The sequence below is a fragment of the Saccopteryx leptura genome, chromosome 1 (assembly GCF_036850995.1).
Source record: "Saccopteryx leptura isolate mSacLep1 chromosome 1, mSacLep1_pri_phased_curated, whole genome shotgun sequence".
In the NCBI taxonomy this organism is placed as follows: Eukaryota; Metazoa; Chordata; class Mammalia; order Chiroptera; family Emballonuridae; genus Saccopteryx; species Saccopteryx leptura.
The window spans coordinates 238,280,426-238,306,147 of NC_089503.1; the positions used below are offsets into that span (position 1 = coordinate 238,280,426).

At 37.9% G+C, this 25,722-nt stretch overlaps 2 protein-coding genes across 2 annotated transcripts in view; one reads left to right on the plus strand and one right to left on the minus strand.

Moving 5' to 3' along the window:
- CTSB (cathepsin B) overlaps positions 1 to 25,722 on the plus strand; it is a 698,317-nt gene that overhangs the window by 298,409 nt on the left and 374,186 nt on the right. The gene's annotated exons all lie outside the window — the stretch shown is intronic.
- Positions 1 to 25,722, minus strand: part of GLRA3 (glycine receptor alpha 3) — a 165,706-nt gene that overhangs the window by 126,882 nt on the left and 13,102 nt on the right. Inside the window, exon 2 of the mRNA XM_066360944.1 lies at positions 8,360 to 8,487. Within this exon, the coding sequence (XP_066217041.1) occupies positions 8,360 to 8,487 (128 nt within the window). The remainder of the gene's footprint in view (positions 1 to 8,359; positions 8,488 to 25,722) is intronic.

Genomic DNA, 25,722 nt, shown 5'->3' on the forward strand with positions numbered 1-25,722 from the left:
TTTATACCTACTGCCCACTTTTGTATCTGTTAGTAGTAAAATTTTCTAATCGCCCACCGGTTCTATAGTAATGGTGATTTATAAAGTAGAGAAGTAACTTTACTTTATAAAATTTATAAAGCAGAGTTACAGCAAGTTAAAGCATATAATAATAATTATTTACCAAGAACTTTATGTTGAAGTTTTGCTAAATTTGGCAGAATAAATCTTTATAAAACAACTTACTATAGTTAAATCTATCTTTTTATTTATACTTTGGTTGCTCTGCTACCGCCCACCATGAAAGCTGGAATGCCCACTAGTGGGCGGTAGGGACCAGGTTGACTACCACTGGTTTAATCCATCAGTTACCAGATGCATTCCTCACCTGGTTATCAAAACATACATAAGTGATATTTGGTTCCCACTTGAATATATATACATATACTCTTTTTTAGCAGAAATAAAGGTGAATAGATTCAGGCACCAGGCCTTAATTTCAAATTTTAAAAATAGAGGAGATGCTTGCTTGAAAGCTACATACATCTTTATTGATATTGATATATAAATGTTTAACATGTACATAAATTATTTTTTTCTTAAAGAATTTAAAAGCACATTAGAGTGTGAAACAATTTAGAAGTAAAAGCCATTGTCTTTAAAATGGTCTTGGCCCAGACCATGGAATCTTTTCAATGTGACACCAAGCTATTTGGAATTTGCCTAATGAACAGGAGGGAGCCATTACTGGTTCTTGGTCATGAGAGTGTGGTGAACCAACACAACATGGTGAAAGGTCGAATGAGTAGCAATAGCTTAGAAACAGAGAAAATAGTTAAAAATTTATTGTAATAGTACAGATGGGAAAAGGAATGGCCATAACCAAGAACAGTACAAGTGGAGACATATTACAAAGAATGAAATGAATATAATACTATCATGTTTGTAAAACACTGTATTCTACACACGAAGCTTTGGTTTGTGTCAGTTCAGGGCAGGGGCAGCAATTTTGAAGTAGGCTTTCTAGCCTAGCTATTAATACGTATATTCAAAAATTTTGTAGAGCCCTGGCCCAGTGGCTCAGTTGGTTAGAGCATTGTCCTGATGTGTCAAGGTTGTGGGTTCAGTGCCTTGTCAGGGTACATACAGGAGTCAACCAGTGAATGCATGGATGGATGAACAATAAATCAATCTCTCTCTCTCTCCTTCTCTCTGTCTCTCTCTGGAATCAATGAATAAAGATTCAAAAAAATTTTTTTTCAGAGAATGAAGCTCTGAGAAGATGTTAAATCTTCCATTGCCATTACAGAAAGCACCTGTTTCAGCAGTCCTTGGCCAATCTGCTACTTCTCTGTGCCAGTGCAAAAGCTGTTATGTCCAACTAGTACACTGCTATGTTTAGCAACAGAGAAAATAACTGCTATAACATCCATATGGCAAACTGTGCTTTTAAATTGTTCATTACATTAGCCATCGTTGGCCTGAAAAGCAAATGACAGTAGTTGCAGATGTTTTAAGCAGCATGTTTTCTTTTAGATGTTTCTTAAGTTCAGAAGTGGGTAAAGGCAAAATAGCAAAGTATGGTGTAAAGCCTTGGCAATTATATTATTGCCATTCATTTTGGGGAAAATTGTTCAACAGGCAGATCAAGAGCAAACAAAGAGACAAACAATTACCCAAGTGTTTATGAAAATAACTCTAAGTAATATTTAGCATAATGTATCAAAGCTTCCCTCTTTTTAAAGACAAAGAATGCAATTGAAAAATTAACTCTCAAAAAATTATGCTTACTGAGTTGTCTTTATTTGGGTTAAATATATATATTTTTATGTAGTCATGTCACAAAGAGAGAGATTTCTTTTTTTTTTAATTAACAAAAGCATACATGATGATGTTAAATCCAAATTTTAAATTACTTATTAGATTGTTGAAAAAGTTAAAAATTATGGCATAAAAATAGGACTACGTTCACTCTTTGCCTTTCTCTTCTTCTTCCTTCCCCTTCCCAGTCCTAACACCATTCAGTCAAGTGGTGTGAGCCAGGCTTCAAGCCAGAGATGACTGCAGTAGTGCGAGAATCTGCAGCAGGATGAGAAGGGCACCCATGGAGAAGGGTTACATGGCAAGGGATGTGGGAGACAGAGTGAGTGAGAAGAATGTTGCCATCGTGGGACAGCCTGGTGTGGATAATTAGAGCCAGGAAAGGGTGAGGAGAGAGTCCACATGGAGCATCCAGGCCCAGGGTCAGAGACTAAACAGGACCCTGGGGCATGCGTGCAGGAGAGGTAGTGGCAGCAGACCAGGAAGAGTCATTATTTATTGATCATATAAGGAATTATATTAAGGATAATGAGAGCCAGATTTCTAACTGTCAGATGAGGAAGTTAAAATATGGAAACTCAGAAACTAAAGTTAACCTATGGAATTTAAAATATTAATATGAACTCATGGTTTTCAATAGATAGAGAAGTAATATATCACATATATTTATATGAATATAAATACATATGTGCTTGTATGTATATATGTGTGTATATTTATACATATATGTATAGGTATAAAGATGTATCCTGGCAAGCACCAATTTAATCAGTTAAACAAAATATAAACATCACCAGTTCGGTAAAAAGCAAAGTGGTCCACCATCTGATACGATGCAATCAGAACGTAAGATCACTGCTGTGATATGTCTGTAAAGATGTGTTACTTAAACCGATAAATGAGGAAACATTAGACTAAAGCAAACTGAGGTACATTTTGTTAAATAACAGGGTATTTTTTAAATACCTAATTCATGACTGTCATAGAAAGAATAAGCTTCTGGTTCAGACTGATAGAGACATGATAAATGACAAATAAAATACAAAATGTGACTCTAAACTGGATCATTTTTGCTATGAAGCCATTATTCAGGAAATTGGTAAAACTTAAATGGCAGTCCACAAATTAAATGATAGCAATATATCCATATTAATTTGCTTGTTTCAATGGTTAGATGGTGGTTATTTGGGAGAATGTTCTTATTTGTGTGATACACTCAAGTATTAGGGCATCTGGTCAACAGCTTATTTTCAAGGAGTTTGGGGTGAAATAGCTAAGTGCTATACTTGCAAATCTTCTGTTTGAGATTGTTTACAAATGAAAAAGAAATGACTACTACAGAAAGAATACATTAAAAAATAAAAACCAAAGAAAACCTAAAAATACAGAAAGCAGAATCTAAATCTGTGAATATTTCAGATGAACCTCTACAATGTTAGAAAGCCTTATTACTAAAGAGATTCTTCTCAGAAAAATGACTTTCTATTATATAAAACTGCAAGTAGGAGATATACCTTTAAAAATAATTATGGGAGCCCTGGCTGGTTGGCTCAGCGGTAGAGCGTCAGCCTAGCATGCGGAGGACCCGGGTTCGATTCCCGGCCAGGGCACACAGGAGAAGCGCCCATTTGCTTCTCCACCCCCTCCGCCGCGCTTTCCTGTCTCTCTCTTCCCCTCCCGCAGCCAAGGCTCCATTGGAGCAAAGATGGCCCGGGCGCTGGGGATGGCTCTGTGGCCTCTGCCCCAGGCGCTAGAGTGGCTCTGGTCGCAACATGGTGACGCCCAGGATGGGCAGAGCATCGCCCCTGGTGGGCAGAGCGTCGCCCCATGGTGGGCGTGCCGGGTGGATCCCGGTCGGGCACATGCAGGAGTCTGTCTGACTGTCTCTCCCTGTTTCCAGCTTCAGAAAAATGAAAAAATAAAAAATAAATAATAATTATGAATTTTCTTCAAAAACAGCAGGCTCTGGATAGATAAGAATAGTTAAAAAATAGGTAAAGGAAATACTGTTAGGTTAAAGCTGTGGGTGTCCAGTTCACTGGGGAAGGGGAAAGCCTCCTTTCGGCTTCCCTTGGCAACTGGCAGGTTGGTATAAACCCGGATTAGGGCTGACCTGTAGAGAGCGCCAGGGGACTGCCTTATCCTATATGAGATAGCTGACTGGCTAATGACAGGCTAAGCCCCTTCCCGGGTCTATGGGTGGGCACTGGGGAGAGCCAAACTGATACACAAGGCTAGTTTGTTCCAAAAGGATTGTTTATTTAAAACACTTGGGTGCAAGCGTGCTAAGATGGACTCAAATGCCTTGTCGGCCCTGGGGAGGATTGGAGTTGGGTATTTTATAGTTTAATCAGGGGTCTTGGAAAAGGCGGCTGACGTCACCGTCTCGATAGGTACAAAGTATTTTTTTGTATGTGGATTGAAGAAGCACCACAGTTTCTCCAAATTGTTTATCTCCTGGCTCAACTGTCTAATGGAGGCCTGTGCTAGTGCCCCGGGCCGTCCAGGCAGGCCAGGGCTTCAAGCAGGCCAATCCGCCCTCCTCCCACTGGGTTGTACAGTCCCTGGAATGGGAAGGGGCTGATCCACTCAGAAGATAGCACCCCTGAGCCTGTAGCCTGCCTTTTATTGTGATTTAAACTCCTCTAATAGTCAAGTCCCTTCCCGATGTAAGCTTTTCTTGACTTTTGCAAAGATAAACTGTTTGTTATATTTCAAAGTGAAGGCCAGGAAGCCACTGAGAGAATAGCAAGTCAATGAACTACAACTCCATGGTGAGGGAGGGAAATGTGCTTCTTTGAGCCTGGGTAAGAAATTGGGTGAGGGGAATTTTTAAAGGAGGTTCTGGTTTTAAAAGCCACCCTGAACCCAAACCCTTACACTAACACTTTCCCTGGGGAAAAAAAGGACAAGCAGGAAATGAGTATAAGGTACACATGCCATTCTGGAGATAGAACGTGTTGTAGCAAAAACAACTATTTAAAAACTGAATTTGTAATGTGGAAGAAAGGGATTAATAGAGAACTAGTACAGATGAAAAGACAGAAACCACAAAGACATTGTGAAGGCAAACAATGTTATTTATAGAAAATGAGCATGGCCATTGCAGATAGAATGGAGAGAAAAAGCACTAAATGTTTGGAAGACATGATCAAGTAATTGCTGAGAGAGTACTTTTTGCCTGGATCTAAATTATACTCAAGGGTTATCAAACATCAACTGAGGGCCCAAACAATATGATCAAAGGAAAGAAGTAAAATCCAAAAGAAATCTGGTAAAATAGTCTAGTGAAATAATACTTTATCATCTATGGATGTATAGGCTTCTACTTCCAAATGAGTCCTGAAAGCTTCTATTTCAAGAGGGGCTTTGAACAGTTTTTTTTTGCTCTCTGAGGCACAAACCTTAGGATTAGCTATAGGAAAGGAGGTGGGGAGTTGGAAAGGCCTTCGGGGAGAGACCACAGGCACCTGTCTCAGATAGCTATCTGATTCCCATCCAAATCCCTGTAGAGCAGGGGTGGGTAGCCTGGGGTTTAGTCCTATAGAATTTTTGAAGGAATGGAAATAAATTTTTGTTTTTAGTTTTACAAATATAGTTTATTAAGGTGATTGAAAATTGGCTCAGTGGTAGAGCTTCGGCCTGGCGTGCAGGAGTCCCGGGTTCCATTCCCGGCCAGGGCACACAGGGGAAGCGCCCATCTGTTTCTCCACCCCTCCCCCTCTCCTTCCTCTCTGTCTCTCTCTTCCCCTCCCACAGCCGAGGCTCCATTGAAGCAAAGTTGGCCCGGGCGCTGAGGATGGCTCTGTGGCCTCTGCCTCAGGCACTAGAATGGCTCTGGTTGCAACAGAGCAATGCCCCAGATGGGCAGAGCATCGCCCCCTGGTGGGCATGCCGGGTGGATCCTAGTCGGGGGCATGTGGGAGTCTGACTGCCTCCCCGTTTCCAACTTCAGAAAAATACAAAAAAAGAAAAGAAAAAAAAAGAAAATAGCATGGTTCTGTTAACAATTACTGACTTTTTGTTTTCTTTTTCTATATTTATTCAGATATAATTGACATAGTACAAGTTTAAAGTACACAACATGTTGATTTGATATCTTTATGTATCATAATATGATTACCACCATAGCATTAGATAACACCTCCATCACAGCACATAATTGCTATTTCTTATTTATAGCAAGAATATTTAATCTATACTTTTAGCAACTTTCAAGTATATCATATAGTACTGTCAACTATAGTCACAGTGCTGTGCATTAGTCCTCAGAACTTACTCATCTTCTGCTTATAAGAAGTTTTAAAATAAGGCAGGGGAAATAACTTTTTTGCTTGGGGAAACAGGGTCTCTAACAGTACCTCAAAACTAACTAAAACCTTCTCTGTTTCGGCATCATTCTAAAAGACCTCAGACTGAAGCCTAGTCAACACTCAACACTCACTGAAAGAAGTGCTCTGGCCAGGGCATTCATGTCCCTGTCAAATTTTCTTTTCCAGAGAGAGAAATAGCAGAAAATCACCTTCTTGCGCGCACGTGCGCACGCACACGCACACACACACACAAACTAAACCTGCCTCAGCACCCCTGGAAATCACCTCAATCCTTCCTGAACTATAGAACGCTTTTCTCAAATATAAAAAACTAGAGGTTTAAAAAAGAGTGAAGATGAAGGAACATAAATGTTCCTACAGGAAGAAAAGAGAAATTATTGTACAGAAAGGGAAAACAGGGGAGGTGGAATGAAAGCACGGAGACATCAAATTAGCAGTCTAGTTAGTGCAAAGTAATCTCATAATGCCTTGTTTGTGAAGGGCCTAGAAAGCAAGCCAACAGATGTCACTAGACGTAACCAGTTTTACCTTTGAAGTGTTTGCCACAGAGAGGTAGGATTGTTGCATAAGGATTGTTGAGGCAAGGAGCTGCTGCTTCTCATCATTAATATATTTTTTAAGATTTTATTTATTGATTTGAGAGAGAGGAGCGGGTAGAGCAGGAAGCATTAACTCATAGTAATTGCTTCTCACGTGTGCCCTGACCTCTCAGGCCCAGGGCTTCAAATCGGCAACCTCAGCATTCCGGGTCAATGCTTTACCCACTGCACCACAGGTCAGGCTCATCGCTAATATTTTTAAACAGTTTAGTGTTTGACAAGTTCAAATGCATACTGTTGTCATAAATAAAATAAACAGCAAAACATACAAACTAGCATCTGCCTTCATGACACCACCTTCATGACTTCACATTCAAGAAAAATGGTTTAGGTCAGATAAAGGGGATTGTGAAGAGACCATAAGGTGATTACAGAATTAAAGTGCTCTGAAACATTCAAAAAGTAAACAGATGACACTATGTAATGTCCACAGTTGGTTCAAAGGAAAAATCTAAACAATTCACCTTAAATCTAGAGAAAAACAAACAGGAGTGAAGGGTTTGAGAGTGTGTTCCACCAAGATGTTGGAAGAAAATTGGACTTTTTTTTAAAGAGAAAGAGAATTGTTTTGGAGAATGACATAATGCCAGCATGAGCAATAATTCTATTAAAGACAAATGTTCACAGGAGGATACTGCTTTTCCTCAATTTATAAAAGATCCTTATTAATGCTGAAATTTATTTTTATTTGAATATTATAGCCCTTAAAACTGTACTATTTTATTACAACTTGCAATTAGTGTTTTCCTCCTTTGCAGTTAAAAATATTAATGGTCAAAACACTTAAAAGCAATGAGTAAAAGCAATCTACAATTTAAATGTTAAACTCATTTTAAAATTGAAGCAGTTCATATTTTTCTACTCATAAATTATCAACAAATTTTACTCCGATTTTTTTCTCCTTCTATGTGTACCTAGTATTTATTAGTACTCTCTAATTCTTATGCCATTGCTAAACAATCATTTTTTATCCCATAAAAATAAATTCAGGAAGAAAGAATTATTATAGAACACATGAATTTTTTAACCTTTTTTTTACTTACCCATGGAATAGTTGTGTACTCTTATAACTTAATTATTCTAATTAAATAAAAAAATATTCAAGAGATATTATATAAGTAGGGACATAAAAGCAGCCTTTTAATCTTTTACCATAGATTAAATTATAGTACGTATTATCATTCTGGATTACCCACATATAACTTATATAAATACATTATCACTATAATGAAAAAATAGTAAAGAGTATTCAGGTTGATAATTATGCTCTTTCCTTTAAATTTAGGTAAAAGATTTAGTAAGTAGAATAATTTCTTAAATATTTTCAGTGTCTTTTAAGTTATCCAGGTGCTTCCCCAGTACATAAATTTAACAAGTATTTGATTCTCCACAATATAGAAAGTTCAGTTATGGAGGATTTAAATATGGGGGAGATTTGTTGCCAGCTTTAAAGAAGCTTTCATTCCAGTTAGTGAGACTACTCAATTGTATATAGTTAGTGAGAATATATATGTATATATTCTGAAATGAGTATCAGAATTTTTGGTGGAATCAATTTTTTAAAATATACCTTGTTTGATCATATTTAAAACACATTTTATATATAGTAGTAAACAGAACAATTACCTTTAAAGTTGGGCCTGATTCTTGCATCATACCCTGATGTCCTCCCCATTAATTTATCCAGAAAGTCAGAAGGCGACATTGGAGCACTTCGAGATCTCGCACTATCTGTTTCCTTTGTTGCAACCAAACTACAAATGAGAAAAAGCGGAGATTTTACAAAAAAGAAAAAAAAGTCTTCTTACCAATTGTTACCTACAAATATAAAATTAACATGTTAAGCAAAAATACCTTTCATCACGAAACAGAGAGCTTTACAGTGAATGTGACCATATCATAGACAAGTATTTGAAAGGTTTCATTAGTTTTCAGCCCAAAGGTCAAAGATGATATTATTTTCCATTAAGTCTGGAAACAAAGACAAACTATTAGGCCTTCCAAATTTATATGTATTCAAACTTTATTTCAATTGTAGTTTTTAGCTAAAAATATCCTTAATTGTTTTTATTAAGGGGAAAACGTCATCTTCAGGTTCTGTGAATTTTTTAAACAGTAATAAACCTTCTGTCTGATCGATTAAACAATCATGTTTTTTTTCTTTAATTAGAGCAGCTCTTATATTAACAACATACGCAATTAAATTTATCCTGCTTTCACCTTGTGTCATTCATCTATAGTACATTTTGTTTAGATCTGACATTTGTTCATCAAGATTGAGAAATTACCATAAGTGTGGTATATATCCAATAAAATTGGATATCATACAACGAGAAACTGTGTCCAGGAAATGTAAAGGGTTACTGTGTTTTTTCATTCAAACATTTTTCTTTCTTTTTTGCAGCTGCTGTTGCTGAAAGCCCATAGTGTAACTGCATCTCCATCTAGCTTTTTGTTTATCTAGGTTGGTCCACAGAAGGCCTGGGTCTGCTCACTAATACAAAATGACTGTTTTCATCCACAGAGCTTTGCTTAGGTAAGTGAAGCAGACTTTCTGAGCGTACATGTGTTTGAAACTGACATATTTAAACTGATGTTACTTCGTGTAGGTTGTGAATCAGTCAGAGCATTGCCAAACCCTGAACCTTTTTGGTTACCTCCTGATCTCCGTAGAACTGTTATTAAATTCTTCCCGCCCGAATTGTTTGTATATTCTAAGATCGTATTTTATTTTTTTATTTTTTATTGAATTTGTTGGGTGACACTGGTAAATAAAACTATATAGGTTTCAGGTCAGAATTTTTAATAAGAAGTGACAATGGGACTTAGAGCTATCACCATTAAATTGTCTACTACACACATATATTCAGTGATTCATAAGCACAATTCTTTTTTCTTGAGAGGGACAAGAAAGAAGAGAGATGAGAAGCATCAACCTCGTAGTTGCATCACTTTAGTTGTTCACTAATTGCTTCTCATACATGCCTTCACCAGAGGAGTCAAGTTGAGCCAGTGCCCCTTGCTGAAGCCAGAAACCTTGGGAACATGTTGATGATCTCACACTCAACCTGCCGACTCCGCACTCAAGCTGGTAAATCTGAAGTCAAGCCAGATAAGCCGCACTCAAGTTGGCAATCTCAGGGTCTCAAACCTGGGTCCTCAGCATACCAGGTCAATGCTCTCTCCACTGCACCACCACCAATCAGGCCATAAGCATAATTTTAAAATTTAGTATCAATGATAATATGAGAATAACATTTCTGAAAGCATAGTATCACAACTAACAGCACTTATTAATTATTGCACTGTTCTAGAAGTTCTATCCAGTTCCGGACATTTGAAATCACTTAGCTTCACAGTGACTCATACTGTCTCCCTTGCTTTCTCCTTAAACAGAAGCTTCTCTCCCTATTCTGTTGGTTCCATATCTGATTATTACTGGTCTGCTGAACTCTCTGCCATTATGATCTCTGAAAAATTTATTTTAATGTAATAATGAAAATCATCATCATCATAAAAAGAAAAAAATCCACTATCTTCTCGATAACTCTAAAACTTTCCTCCACCGTCCAGTTTTAAGTAAATTTTATCTGTCTTTCCTTAATCAGCATTTGTTCACTTTCCATGGCTCAAGAACAGAAGACAGAAAGTCATTGTCAGGCTCTTAGCTACATATTGCTGCTTCTAAACTAATCTCCTTATTTCCTTTGCAAAAGCCTTTATTTCAGTTATCTTGGGGAAAATCTTTCTATATTCTCTTACCAACAAATAAACCAACTAACCTGGATCTAAACTAATAACAGTCTGCCCCTCACTTACTAAAAAATAATAGGTAACTTATGTGTGCTGAACTGGCAATCCCTCACATTTTGCACTGGATGGGAGAGATCATCACAGATTATCCAGGTCAGCCCCACATGCAATGACATGTATCTTTAGAGGAGAGAAAATTCTAGACAGAAAAAGGAAGGCAATGTGCCCACAAAGACAGAGATTCGGGTAATGTGGCCATAGCCAAGGAATGCCAGCAGTCAATAGAGGAATAAAGTAGAAGAAATATTCTTTCCTTGAACCTCTGCAGGGTCTTATTCACACCTTGTTTTGGACCCCGTGGACTGATTTCAGAGTGCTGGCCTCTGCAATTGGGAGAGATTAAATTGTTGTTTTCAGCTACCCAGTCTGTGGTTATTTGTTATAGCAGTCATAGAAAAACTAAATCAGTGGGTTCTTCGTTTTAGTTCCTCGATTTTTCAACTCCAGAAGTCCTCTTTGTCCTTTCTTTTATGATTTCTATCTCTTTTTTTGTATTTGGTGAGATATTATTGTCATACTTTCTTTTTAGTTCTTTGGACATGTTTTCTTTTAATTTTTTAATGTATTTTAAAAAATAGCTGGCTTAAAGTCTTTGTCTAGAAATTCTAATGTCTGTTTTCCTTTATCTTTACATATATAGTCATACACATCATTTTAAATTGTTAAAACTTAGGGTAGGCCTGACCAGGATGTGGCACAGTGAATAGAGCATCGGCCTGGGATGCAGAGAACCCAGATTTGAAACCCCAAGGTCACCAGCTTCAGCATAGGCTCATCTGGCTTGAGCGTGGGCTCACCAGCTTGAGCACGGGGTTGCTGGCTTGAGCTTGTGATCATAGACATGACCTCATGGTCACTGGCTTGAGCCCAAAGTCACTGTCTTGAGCTTAAGGTCACTGGCTTGAGCAAGGGGTCACTTGCTCTGCTGTACCCACCCCCCCCCTCCCCGGTCAAGGCACATATGAGAAAGCATTCAATGAACAACTAAGGAGCCACAATGAAGAATTGATGCTACTCATCTCTCTCCCTTCCTGTCTGTCTCTCCCTCTCTCTGTCTTTCTCTCTGTCACCCCCCCCAAAAAAAAAACTTAGGGTAGGACAAAGCAATGGGAAGAAATATACGATTAATTTAGAATGAATTTTGGATAACAAACTACTATCAAGTCTATTTTTTTTTTATCTAAACCTTCTAGTTTCAACAAAACTGTCATTTTTATAACAAGTACTAAGGTTGTTAGCAAATTAGTCATGATCAGTGTTTTTGAAAGAAGCAGCTTTGAATTTTTTAAAAGTGTTATTTATGAAAATCTCAGACTCTGTGATGATTTGCCTGCCTCCCACACTGGGCTTTCTTTTCCATGCTGTACCAAGTGCTAAATTTACTATTCACTTGTCTTGGAAACTGTGCGTGGGTTTAAACACATTCCTATCAATGAACATTTATTTTTCATTTACGTATTTATATATTCTTATTTTTATAAAGACATGCTACTTGAAAGTTGAGAGACTTAAACTTCTGAGAGGCTGGCAAACCTATTTTCTTAAGCATTGAAATCAAACATGCATCAACAAGGTAAGTCCCTTCTTCCTCTTCCCTTCCTTCCTCTTCAATGAAACAAGAAAGTAAAATAAATCCACTTTTGGAGAACAGAAATCACCACTAAATATAGACACTTTTAAGATATACCGTATTTAATATAATAGTCAGTTCCTATTTACCTCTGCTAAATATACCTTGAAATTGAGGGGAAATGTGAAAAGTTGTAGCTGGGAAACATAATGTGAGTTTGAGAAAAGTCTTCTCACATGGGGCCACAAATCTCCACGCACCTATTTTCATGAGTTGATTTGCACAAAATCAAGGGTGACCTGTAGGGAATAAATCAGTGCCCAGACTCCTGAGGAAAGAATGTTTGGGGTCTGATGGAGAAAAGATAGTTTTACCATGTATACTCTAGCTCCAGACCAGTCCAGTTATAGGGTGTGAATTCCTTATGAAAAAAAAAAAATTCTGTTAGAATTTGGAAATGTTTTAACTGTAGGAACATGCTGCAAGCCACTGATATTTTTAGCCTTAATTTGAGAAATAAAGCACAAAATGGAAAAGATGAGCATTCTTCCCATTTTTTTAATGGCTTCAGTTTCTTTAAGAGAAATTAAAGAGAAAGAAACCAGGATCTCTGGGAATAGGTGCTGCTTTGAGCACTTCACGTTAAGGCACTCTGCCTTAGAAAAGGAACCCATTGTACGCCATGAAGACACAGGCACTGAAGCAGGCTTCAGGTTGATTATGTGATGTTAATTATTTTAAAAGGAGGCCAAAGTGGAAGACAATAAAGGAACTATTTTAGAATATCTCAGGAGATTTAGAGAAATAACTAAAAAAATTAACTGAAAATCCTCAGGGTACTAGAATTTAATTCTTGCCACTGCGAGGGATGTGCCAGTAAAATATGATTATCATTTTATAAGTGATCTCATTTCTACCTGTAGTTTGGTGGGGGGCAGTGGAAACCCCTATATGTTTCTTTTTCTTTTTGTCATGCAAGTGCCTGACTTAAGCTTGGATTGCTGAGGCATCCATTTCAAAGAGGAATCCACTTCAAAGTCTATCTCGAATAAACACATTGCCAGCTATGCAGCTAGAGAAAAAGGCTCCTTTGTTTTAGAGGCTTTGCTTGATTTCAGTAACTGACCACTTGGGCTACTTGTTTGTTTTTGTCTTCCTGTGCTTTAAAATGCCCCTCTTATGAGGTTTTAAAATCACCAGTAAATAATGAGCCCGCAAACTGGAGGCCCTCATCCTTGACCCCAATAAAAGCAAAATTCTGGCCCCTTCTCTCTCTCTCTCTCTCTCTCTCTCTCTCTCTCTCTCTCTCTCTCTCTGTTTCTCTCTCTGTCCACCTGTGTCCTCACAGTGTGGCCCCAGGTATAATTTTCCAGAGCTCAGAAGTAATAAACCTGTATCTTTTCAGAGTTTCCTAATGGTTATTGTCAAAGGGCATTTTGCAATCACAGTAAGAACCAAAAGTGTAGGTCCAGTTGTAATAGTTGTAACATTGATTTAAGGAAGGAGCTCTGTGGGAGCTCCGTGGGGCCTAGGTGAGTGCTCCCTGGGCATTTTTAGTTGATAGCATGACTATGAATAGATGGAAACCTGCAGAAAACATCAGGATCCAGTTATTTTAATTAGCCTAACAATAAAAATGATAATTGCTTCTTCATTTCGCAGGCACAGGATTCATATACATGATATAATTTGATTGTCATAACAACATTGCTGGTTAGACATAATTATGTATTACAAATGAAGAAACTAAGGTTTAAAGTGTTTGTTTGTTTGCTGAGACATTCCAATATTAAATGTATGTCAATATTTTAAATCAAATTAAACTTTCTACTGAAAACAACTGACAATGTTAAATAATAATCTGTGCATTGGAAAGTTAAAAGCAGTGAAAAATCACATGGCTAAAAATTAAAGAAAAAAACGCACAAAAGTGAGTCTAGTATCAATATCTGCATTTCCCTTAAGGTGGTCATCAACTTCATAGTAGCTAAGTAGTTAAAAATCTGTGTGCAAGCTTTGAAAGCTTTGCAGACTTAAGGGGGTTAGAATTGTAATCGAGGATTCACCAAAGGGGTGAACTCCTCGGAGTTGGTTTGAGATCAAAATCATTACAACTTCTGAGTAAGAATGAATTCAAAATATAGAAACCTTAAGAGGAAGCTGAGCATAGCTTGGAATCATCTCATTTTTGAAACTATAATAAAATAGTCACAGATTGCTAGCAACCTAAGTGTGCTAATAAAAGCAAGCATAAATCAAACTCCTTCTATTACCACAAAACCTGTTTTTTCTTGATTCTTTTAAAACATAGTTAATGGAAACTTCATCTTTCCATTTCTCAGGATGACAATCTTTGATAACCCTTCACTCTTTTTTATTTCACATATTTTATTTATCCAGTTGGCCCGACCTTCTCATTTGGATCCATAATCTAACTACATCTTATGTCCTCTTCAACTTCTTTGGTACAACCTACCACTTGCCATTACTTTTGCCTGGAATGCTAATTGTCCCTCTATTCATCTTATTAATTTTTACTTCTCTTAATGATATAGGTTTGAGAATCATTTCCTCAGGAAGCCATAACTCTTCTCTCTGCTTTTGTAAAATCCTGTTAAAGTATTTCCCAAGTTTGTATCTCATTGGTACTATTTGTTACAATTGCAACTATCATTTTTAATAGAACTGATCAATATCTATCTCCTACTGTGTAGAATTTATTTAAGCAAAAATCATGACTGTTCCATTTGTTTTAATGGCTGCAGATAGAGCATCCAGAATAACTAATGAATAAATATTTTTGAAATGAATTAACTAAATATTATGATGTAGAAGTCAAACATTAAAAGATGACCCAGCAACTCTAGCAATTATCACATTTAGAGTGTATGTTTAACACTAGAGAGTGTAACCTGAAAGGCTGAAAGTGAGGGCCAAACCGAAAACATGAGGCTAGTGTGTCCCGAAAGGAAAGTTTATTTTTAAAATGTCTGGGTGCAAGTGGGCTGAGACCAACAAAGGTTGTCAGCCCGAGCTGCAGGAGGGAGCGTTTAGATATAGGGGTTGCTGCAGGCATTTGGAGGCATGGGATTGGATGCACCTGGACATGCTCAGATTAGCATATTTTGGTTTGTGGCCTTAGTCACTGACTTGATGATGAGCAGGAGGAGGGGGATTCAGCTGCAGAAACACCTTCTCTGCAAATTTCTTCTGAGGTAGCACAGGCCTAATTAGCTTGGTCTTATCTTGTGTGCTTGGTAAATCTTGAAAACAGCCAAGGTCAGGAATCTCCCAGGAACAGCTGAATCCTGGCTCCGCTGGGCCTGTGGCTAAGATTTTACAAACAACTATTGTGATTTAAACTCCCCTAATTGTCAGGAACCTCCCCACGGTAAGCTTTTCCAGACATTCCTGCAAAATAAACTTTTTGCTACATTTCAAATTAAATTAAAGGCCAGGCAGCCATTAAAGAGAGACAATAGCAAGCAAATTAACTACTCTCTCACAGTGGGTGATGAAAATGTTCTGTTTTGAGCCCTTCCTTCTCCTTCAGACCCGCACTGCTTTTGGATGGAAGCTGAGTAGTCATTTTATCTATCACAACCTTTCCCCCCTTCTGTCCTTCTAAGTCAGTGGTCAGCAAACCTCGGCTCGCGAGCCACATGCTTCTCAATCAGATTAGGATGTTTTTAGCAAAGGCCAGTTTAGGAGTACCCTAATTAAGTTAATAACAATGTACCTACCTATATAATTTAAGTTTACAAAATTTGGCTCTCAAAAGAAATTTCAATGGTTGTACTGTTGATATTTGGCTCTGTTGACTAATGAGTTTACTGACCACTGTTCTAAATTAAGAGAGATACTAATAATCAGGAGAGATCCTAAAACAAGTATTTAGAAACAGGAAAAATTCAGGACATAAAAATCTGAGAGTATAACTTAAATCATTCAAGTTCTATGTCAGAAATTCACCATTTAATGGTGGAACTAGAGAGTTGTAAACTGGACTGTCATGGGTGCCTTTTTAACTGGGCCTGATATTGCAGTGATGTTTACATTCAGTGCTTACATAAATTAGTGCTTATTAGAGGTGTCTATGCTCAGTGCTTGCTAGTTGTCAGTAATAAATTACATATTGATTGTGTGTCTGAATGTGAACATTTAACATAAGGTCATAAATGGGGGACAGGTGGGGAAAGGAAGACACTATTCTATAGTAAGAATGGATAACAAAGGATTAGCTAGTGTAATTATATGAGGTTTCTTAACCCTAATATTTATACAATCTTTTTTGTTTTATCTGCAAAATATATTTTTATCATATAATCACTCTTTTTACTAAACACTTTCAGAATACTGTGCTCAAAATTCATGGAAATTGCTATAACTTCTGTGAGAATTTCCATCAACTTCTATGGAAACGGTCTATTCTCATGGCGAATCATTTATGTACTTTATAGTTTTGGCATCAATTTATTTCAACTGAAAGAACTGAAAGGCCGTAACAGAGTTCACTGATTTGTAGCTTCTTAATGGCTTTTTTTTTTAAGGAAAGCTAATTAAGTATTTCAGTTACATTGAAAGTTACTTACAATAGACTTAATAGTTTCTATTGTGTGTGGAGTGCACAAGATAATTAAATGGAAGTCATCATGGTACAATGGCTGAGGCTTCGGATAGACAGCCAGGAGGCTTACATTTTGTTCCAGCTTTGTCATGATCTAGTTGTTTCACCTTGGGAAAGGCAGAATTTCTATTCCCAGTATAAAAATGGAGATTTAAAGTGGCACTCCTTTGTCACAAGTGAGTTTAGAAACCAAATGACAATCTACACATACATTTCAAAAAATGCCGAGCTCTTATGACAGCACGGGGATTTTGCATTTGATACCATGACTCTTGATCAGGGGTAGTTTTAAGTAAAATAAAGAGAAAATCACTTAAGCTCATTTGTAGATGGGTCCTGGGTGGTTATTGTAGTATCTCATGAAACTCAAGTGAAGAAAATATAGATGACCATCAAGAAAGACTAGCACCATAAAAGAAAAAAAATCTAATTGACTCATCCCAGTTTCTGGACTCAGCTTGTGGCTGAAACTACTTTAGAAAAAGAGGTTGAAAGTCACATTGCAAGTCTGTGGTTGTAGGGGCCTTGCTTGTTCACTGCTCTGCCTTAAATGACTTCTATTCAGGACAATCTTTCAGAACTCAACTATTGCATGACATTTAAAGCAAAAAACACCTCCTAGACCTTTAAAATATGCACAAAGTTTGTTGGAAAAAACACTTTAATCTAATGTATGTGCATTGTACAAACAAAATCATAAAAATACAGTAAAATTAAGAGGAAAAGCACCTTAATCCACCACCCAGTGTGATGGTCAAATAAGTTTGTAAATAGGTTTGCTCGCATATAGTTTGCATTGGGTGTGGGGGACAGGCTGTAAGCAGGCAGGATTGTTATACCCTAAGGCTTAGTTTTAAGACTAAGCTTTTCCCACTGTTGGTCAAATAAGTTTTTAAATATGATATATATGTTTGCTTGTTTATAGTTTGTATTGGGTGTAGGGGACAGGCTGTAAGCAGGCTGGGTTATTATAGCCTAAGGCTTAGTTTTAAGACTAAGCTTTTCCCCACACCCTTGACTGATTGCATGATGTGGGGTGGTACATTCTCATGAGGAATCCCATTATGCCTCAGATAAGTGACTTTGTATCACAGACTTCCTATTTGTATATTGGTTTAAAGCAGGGGTCCCCAAACTACGGCCCGTGGGCTGCATGCGGCCCCCTGAGGCCATTTATCCGGCCCCTGCCGCACTTCCAGAAGGAGCACTTCTTTCATTGGTGGTCAGTGAGAGGAGCATAGTTCCCATTGAAATACTGGTCAGTTTGTTGATTTAAATTTACTTGTTCTTTATTTTAAATATTGTATTTATTCTCGTTTTGTTTTTTTACTTTAAAATAAGATATGTGCAGTGTGCATAGGGATTTGTTCATAGTTTTTTTTATAGTCCGGCCCTCCAACAGTCTGAGGGACAGTGAACTGGCCCCCTGTGTAAAAAGTTTGGGGACCCCTGGTTTAAAGGTTTTGATTTTTAGACTATAAAATGGGGGCAGACTGGGAGCTTGCTTTCTCTTGGTTCCTGAGATTAGCATTAAAGAGGAGAGCAGACGAAGGCCATGTGGAGAAGGCCAGGAGAAGCAGCAAAGATGGTGGAGTGCTAAAGGAGAAGCCAGTTTGTGCAGTTTGTGCAGAGAAGGAGATGGGGAACAAAGGACAATAAAGCTGGTAAGGTAGACACCTTTGATTCTAGGAAACTCGGATAAGTCAGTAGCTTTGTGAGCACTGAATGAGTGGGTTTTGGAGCCCAGTGTGTGTTTTTACTTGCCCGCAGGGTGCAGGCTAGGATTAAAGCTAATGGTCCACCAATTCTTGGCTCCATTGTTTCATTACCGTCTGTCTGAATCTAATGCGAACCTGCATGGGCCAGGCAGCTCTGATGATGGCCGTGGCTACTGGCTTTACACAGTGATACAGAAATCATCCATTCACTTGCAATTTTAACTGTTATAAACATTTAAAAAATAAACTGCAAAACATTGTAGGAGAAGTAGTACCACTTAATTCTGAACTCTCTACTTTCTATTTTCAATTAATTGTGCTTGCATCAATGCCTACTGATGAAATGCATTTTTATAAATCTCCAAATCAGTATAACTGAGAATATAAAAGCATGATATTTTCAAGCACCAATCTCTGGCGTTTCTGAACCTGGAAAGAAATGTACAACAAAATATTAAAATGGAGTCATACTAAGTTTTTATTTTCTCAATAATATTGCAGAGCACTGACTCATTCAGATTATGGTAGATATTCCCATTTGTGTGACTGCAAATGTTTATGTGAATGTCACCTTTCAATGTTCTACCTTAAGTTTATTAAAGACAGGTTAGTCCTTTTTTATTCCTGTGGTGCAGGAAGCTCTACATTTGTTTGACCATCACATTCCTTTAAGGAGAGAGAAATGGAGCGGAACAAAGGCAGGAGTCAAGCAATAAAACAAAAAAAGAGGGGAGGGCATTTATAGGTGGAAGTGATAGGAAAGGTAAATAAGCAATGAATATGGTGTTACTCAGTTTCCTCTAGTGAAGATTAGACTACATCAAGATTTTTATTGAGACTATAGTCTTTTTAAAAATTAAGAGAGAGGTCAGCAAAAGCATTCTCTGGTTTTAACATTATGCTTAAAGCTACTGTCAGTTGAGATTACTCTGACTCTCTGTTTCTTTTTGCGCCCCTTCTAATTAGGTTGCCACCTGAATCTCTGAACTCCTTCTCCCCCTGCATACTCTGACCAAGATGTTCCAGATCACCACCCTTAGAATGCGGGTTGACTAACCCAGATGCAGGACTTTTCAGTAATCTGTAATCTCCTTGCGGGTGAACTGGACTTTCCCGTAACCTCCCTGCTGGTAAACTGACGTCAATGGCTGAAACCAGTCTTCCCCCTTCTTTTAAGGCTGCCCAACTCCCACCCGAAGGTTCCCTATTTAACCCTACCTGTTGGAAAAGCGGGTGCTGACCTCTGCTTTAGGAATTAGCCCAGCACATAACCCCCCAATAAAGTTGTCTTGCCTGAACTCTGATGTGTTCCTCCTTCAGCCAATCTTTCACCTTCCACCTTCCTTCTTTATCTCTGCCTAACTATCTGGGGGGGGGGGGGGGGAGTGTTTAGTTTCCAAGTAAACAAAAAAATTTAAAAATGCTCTAGATTGTAGAAGTTATTTCCTGTGTTTTATTTATTTGTTTGTTTGTTTGTTTGTTTTCCTTAAGTGAGAAGCGGGGAGGCAGAGGGACAGATTCTCACATGCATCCTGATGGAGATCTACCCAGCAAACCCTCTACTGAGTGATGCTCTGCCCATCTGGGGCCCTTGCTACTTTGCTCAGCAACCAAGCTATTTTAGCACCTGAGGCAAGAGCATGGAGCCATCCTCAGTGCCCAGGGCCAACTTGCTCCAACCAAGCCATGGCTGCAAGAGGGGAAGAGAGAGAGAAAAGTGAGAAGAAGAAGAGTGGAGAAACAGACAGGCACTTCTCCTGTGTGCTCTAACTGGGAATCAAACCCAGGACATCCATAAGCCAGGCTGATGCTCTACCACTGAGCCAACCAGCCAGAGCCAGAGCATGCTTTCCTTTAATCACACATAACAAAACTCCTAGAAAAATGCCTTGTAGGAACAGGCTAGCCATTTTCAAGATGTAAAAGAAAAGGGTTCAGAAGTGAGAGAGTACAAGATGTATGCCCAAACATGGTGCTCATAGAGGAGAACAAAGAGTAACATTTTGAAAGTGGGTCTCATATTTCTATTTTTCAATAAAAATATTAATAAAAAATTTTTGCTGTGACTCGAATAGAATGGATATCATTTTATCTTTTAAAGAATAATGTGATAATAATTCCTTTTTCTACTTTAGAATAATCTGCTCTGGCAGATTCACTCATTTGGTTAGAGTGTCCTCTCAAAATACAAAGGCGGTGGGTTCAACCCAGGCAGGTCACATATAGGAAGCAACTGATGAATGCATAACTAAGTAGAAAAATGCCTCTCTCTCTCTCACACACACACACAATCAATCAGTCAATCAATAATAATAGATAAATCTTAGAATAACTTAATCACATGCTCGATTGGAAAAATAAGCAGTTAGTTTAAATTAGGTGATATGGGTTCTACTTCTGGCTTTGCCACCTAAATTAGTGCAGCCTGAATAAAGATCAGTTCTCTTGGTTTTATTCTCCTCCAGTGCAGAATGATGGGGGCATCTGCTGCAGTAGGAGCTTATTGGGCAAACAAGTATATATAACAAGTGTGTTAGGCTTGCTCACTTTGTACTTTGCCTGATTGGTGCAAGAGCATGGGGCAGTGCCCTGTGTGTATAGTCTATGTAAGGCTGTGGGTGCTTGCCCTCAGGAGGGCAGATTGCAAATTGTGAATTGCTTGCCTGCTTGGGAGGGGCCATTGTTTAATATTGTTTGCAGAAGAGGTCCGCCCCAGCCTGTTTGGCTCAAGAGTCCAGAGAGAGAGGAAAGCAGTTTTCTCTGCCTGCTTGCTCATCCGCAGTTGCAAGACTCTAAATAAGTGAAATGGCCCTCCATTTTCTGGCTCCACAGTCCCTTTACTGTCTGCTTGAATCCAATGTGAATCTGCATGGCCACAGCCACTGGTATTGCAGGGCTGAACTGAATCCCCTAAGGCAGTGGTTCTCAAAGTATATGCCAGGGCACACTGGTGCACCCTAGAAGATGTCCAGGTGCACCCTACGATATTCCAGAGAAATATGTGCCTGTTGGGGACCAAAAAACCAACAAGGTTTTATGGAGTTTAGATTTTTGGGGGACAGAGGTATGAGGAATTGGCTATAAACTGACAGTCTGCCCAATCCCCACCTCACTTGCCTGATTAGGTTGCAAAAGACTGTTAAGCTGTGATGCTGGATTGTTTACACTACCCCCCATGTTCCCCAGAAAGACTGGAGGCAAGTTTCTTCTATCCTTTGTTTGGTATAAAGTTACAGAAATACCGCTCTTTTTGTTAACACATCATTATTATATTTATTATTAACACATCATTATATTATTTTTAGATAAATACACCCAAATAAAATGGATAAATTTCTCAAAAAGAAGTATGATATTGAAGAAATCGATTCTGGAAGTAAGCAAAAGTTAAGTGTAAATAAAATAGGACTTGAAGGCTAAGAGGCAGAACTTAATTTATAGCATTTTCCATCACTTAACACTGAACAATATGATTGGATTAGAAGCCCATTCATGGAAGCTTCAAGTGATTTTGGTTTAACATTAACAAAAGAAGAAGGACTGGCAGCTATATCCACTGTTCATGGATTGAGGATTAAACAGAAGGAATTGTCTCTTGAAGCCTTTTGGATTTCTATAAAAGAATATGTGGCAATATCTAAAAAAGCTTTGAACATTTTATTACAATTTTCAACATCCTATTTATGTGAATTAGGATTTTCTACCCTCAACACAATTAAGAGTAAAAAGAGAAGAATTCTTCAATGTATTGGCAAGGAAACGAGAGTTTGCCTTTCAAATATATGCCCAAACATTGAAGAAATCACTAGGACACAAAAGGCTCATGTTTCTTATAAACACAAGAATGAAAAACCTTAACACATTCGTGCCAGGACCTGCCGAATTTATCAAATCTTATTAAGAATGTATCTATATATATAAAAAATTAACTTTTTGTCATTTTTTAATTTTTTAACCCTTCTTTTTTATAAATTCTAAAAAGTATAACTCAAAAAGTGTAACATAAAAATGTTTTTTAATGTCAGAATAAATTTAATTTTGTTGTATTTATTTCATTTAATTACCATAAAAGCACGCTTGGACTTTATATTTTTTCTTTCATATTTGACTTAATTATTATAACATATTTCTCAAAATTTGTATATAGTATGCCTACAATTATTTGTAGGATTTTAAATGTGCCCCGACTTCAAAAAGTTTGAGAACCACTACCCTAAAAACTAGGAGCACAGACCTGCCATCTTACCAGCAGTAATGTCTGCTGAGCTCTGTTCTGTGTTTGTAACTGTTGAAGCAGACTACACTTGTGTGCTTCATTGTTATCTTTATCTCAGATGATAGATAACCTTGCCTCCTTCTTCAACAAGATAATAGATGTTCAACTGCAAATCTGAAATCACAACTCTCATATCTATAGCTTGCCATATTCTGCATCTATCCTAACCTCCCATCTAATCCCAGAGAAAGACCTTACACACTCTTCTTTTTCAAAAGCTACACTTCAATTACTACTCTTTAAATCTTATTTTTCATCTTCTCAATGACTTTGCCTTTCTTCTTCTGCACCTCTCTTGTCTTTTCAAAAGCACTTTCTAATTCATTCACTTCTTTCCTACAGGCTATAAACAAAACCAAACAAATCAAGAACTGCCTTTCCTAGCTGTGTCCACCATTGCTTTCCTTTCTCATAGACTCTTGAAAAACAAAAAGAACTTATATTTTACCTTTTTTTGTTAACTTACCATTCAATGTTATGCTAACATATTTGTAGATTTTTTTAATACCAAAAAATGCACTTGAGAAGGCTACTAATAATCTTCCATATTTTTTTGTTTGTTTTCATGGCATTTGACATTACCGATCATTATTTCTTTTCCAAAACTCTTCTTTCAGGTTCTGTGACATATTCTGTTCTCCTTTTTTTATTTACCATACCTCCTTTCTACTTTTTCCCCAATACCTCTTATTCTTCCCAACCCTTAAAGGTAAATGTTCTTAAAACACTGATTTTCAAATCTGAATGTGTTTATGAATTATCTGCAGAGCCCGATCAAATGCACATTTGGTTCTGAAAGCCTGTGGTAGAATTCATTGTCTAAATATCTTTCTTTTTCTTTTTCTTTTTATTGCATTTATTGAGCATTTCAAATAACTTCCCAGGTGGTGGTTAGTTACTGGACCACATTTTGAGTAGCAGTGCCCTGGGCAGGGAAGGACGGACAGTTCACATCCACAGGCCACAGTGATTACAGATGAGCTGTGTTCCCCATAGCTCAGCCACCAGTGTGGGAGGTGGGGCCTGCAGCAGCTAGAGCCAGACTTGGTGACTGTGTGAGTCACCATTCTTGTTTGTTTACCCCAGGGGGGATGAAACATCTAGTGTAAAAAAATATTGCAAAGCCATGCCCCAGAATCCTAGCCATCCAATCTCATCTATTCCCAGGTCTTGTTCTCCCACCTCTATGTTAAAGTATTCCATTAACTACCTATCTCATAAGCATTACCTTCACTATGCATATCTGGAGCAAATTTATGATACTTTCCTACATAGTTGTTCTCTTCTTTTATGTTCTATTATCATTGTCCTGTTGTTGACCCACTTTCTAAAGGTATAAATATGAAGAATGCCCTAGACAAGTCTTTTATTTTCTCACTTCCAGTTAAAGGACAAGTTTTGTGCTTGATTTTGCTTTGCTTCTGATATCTGCTCCCTTCTCTCTACTTTTGGGATGTCCTACTGTGTTGACTACTTTTTCTGATGCCTGTTGTGGCCCCCACCACATTCAACATACTTTCTTCCAAGTCCCCATGTTACTTCTTGAGTGATATTTCTGAAACATGATCTGCTCATGCTTTTTTCCTGCTGAGAATAGTTCCCTTCTGCTTCAGTTAGACTGAGTTTCATACTACAGAATACTAAACAGGGCCTGGAGCTTCTGGACCGCCCTCTGAAGGCATTTCCAAGAAGTTATACTTGCCATTTCTGTTTTCAATTCAGTTGCCAGAACTTGGCAACGTGGGCACACAAAGGTGCCAGGGAAACTGGGAAATCTTAACCTTTTGGAATTGCCTTTAAAGAGAAGCTTTTTTCTCTTTTCCGATGGCTGGAAGGCAGCTATGCTGGCTGGAATCTGAGCATCTATCTCAAATAACCACGTTCAGGGCAACAAAACAATACATGGATTGGTAAACTCCCATTCCAGAGTTGGTCTGTTCACTTTTACAGCTTTTCCTTCCTTCCTTCTTTCTTTCTTTCCTTCTTTTTTCTTTTTCTTTCTTTTGAAAAAAAAAATAAACCTTTCTTAAACCAATACTATTGTGTACTTCCCATCACTCATAAATGAACGGAATCTGAACTAACACAGCTTAAGGGCTAATCTCTTCATCCTTTGTTTATTTTCCTGCTGCTTAGCACCTCACACATCTACCACTGTAATGGATTTTAGGAAAAAAATAGATTTTTGGAATAAAGACTACTGATTCTAAATGAAGTGAGAAATTATAACTGTAATACTAAACACATATATTTTGTTAATGAGAGAGATCACAGTTCTGTTAGTTACAAAACATTATGCTCTGTAGATGGATACAGATTTACACATTACATTTATTAAGTAGCATATTCCATATAGTATTTCAGTAGACAGAAAGTTCACCCAGTCCTTCAAAGGCCAAACTGAAACATGCCCCTGAGTCTTCTTTCTCCAAATCCCTTCTTGTTTTCACATGTGTGCACAGATGCATGCATAGAGAAGACAGAATGCAAGAAAAGTTCATTTAAGCACTGGCCAGGCAAGTCAATCGGTTAGAGCATTGTCCCGATATGCCAAGGGTCGGGAACCTTTTTGGCTGAGAGAGCCATGAACGCCACATATTTTAAAATGTAATTCCGTGACCGCCATACAATGACCCGTGTATGTTACGCATTATCCAATAAAAATTTGGTGTTGTCCCAGAGGACAGCTGTGATTGGCTCCAGCCACCCGCAACCATGAACATGAGCGGTAGGAAATGAATGGATTAGAATACATGAGAATGTTTTATATTTTTAACATTATTTTTTTTTTTATTAAAGATTTGTCTGCAAGCCAGATGCAGCCATCAAAAGAGCCACATCTGGCTTGCAAGCCTTAGGTTCCCAACCCCTGCAATATGCCATGGTTGTGACTTCAATCCCCAGTCAGGGCACACACAAGAAACAACCAATGAATGCATAAGTAAGTAAAACAATAAATCAGTGTTTCTCTCTCTCTCCTTTTCT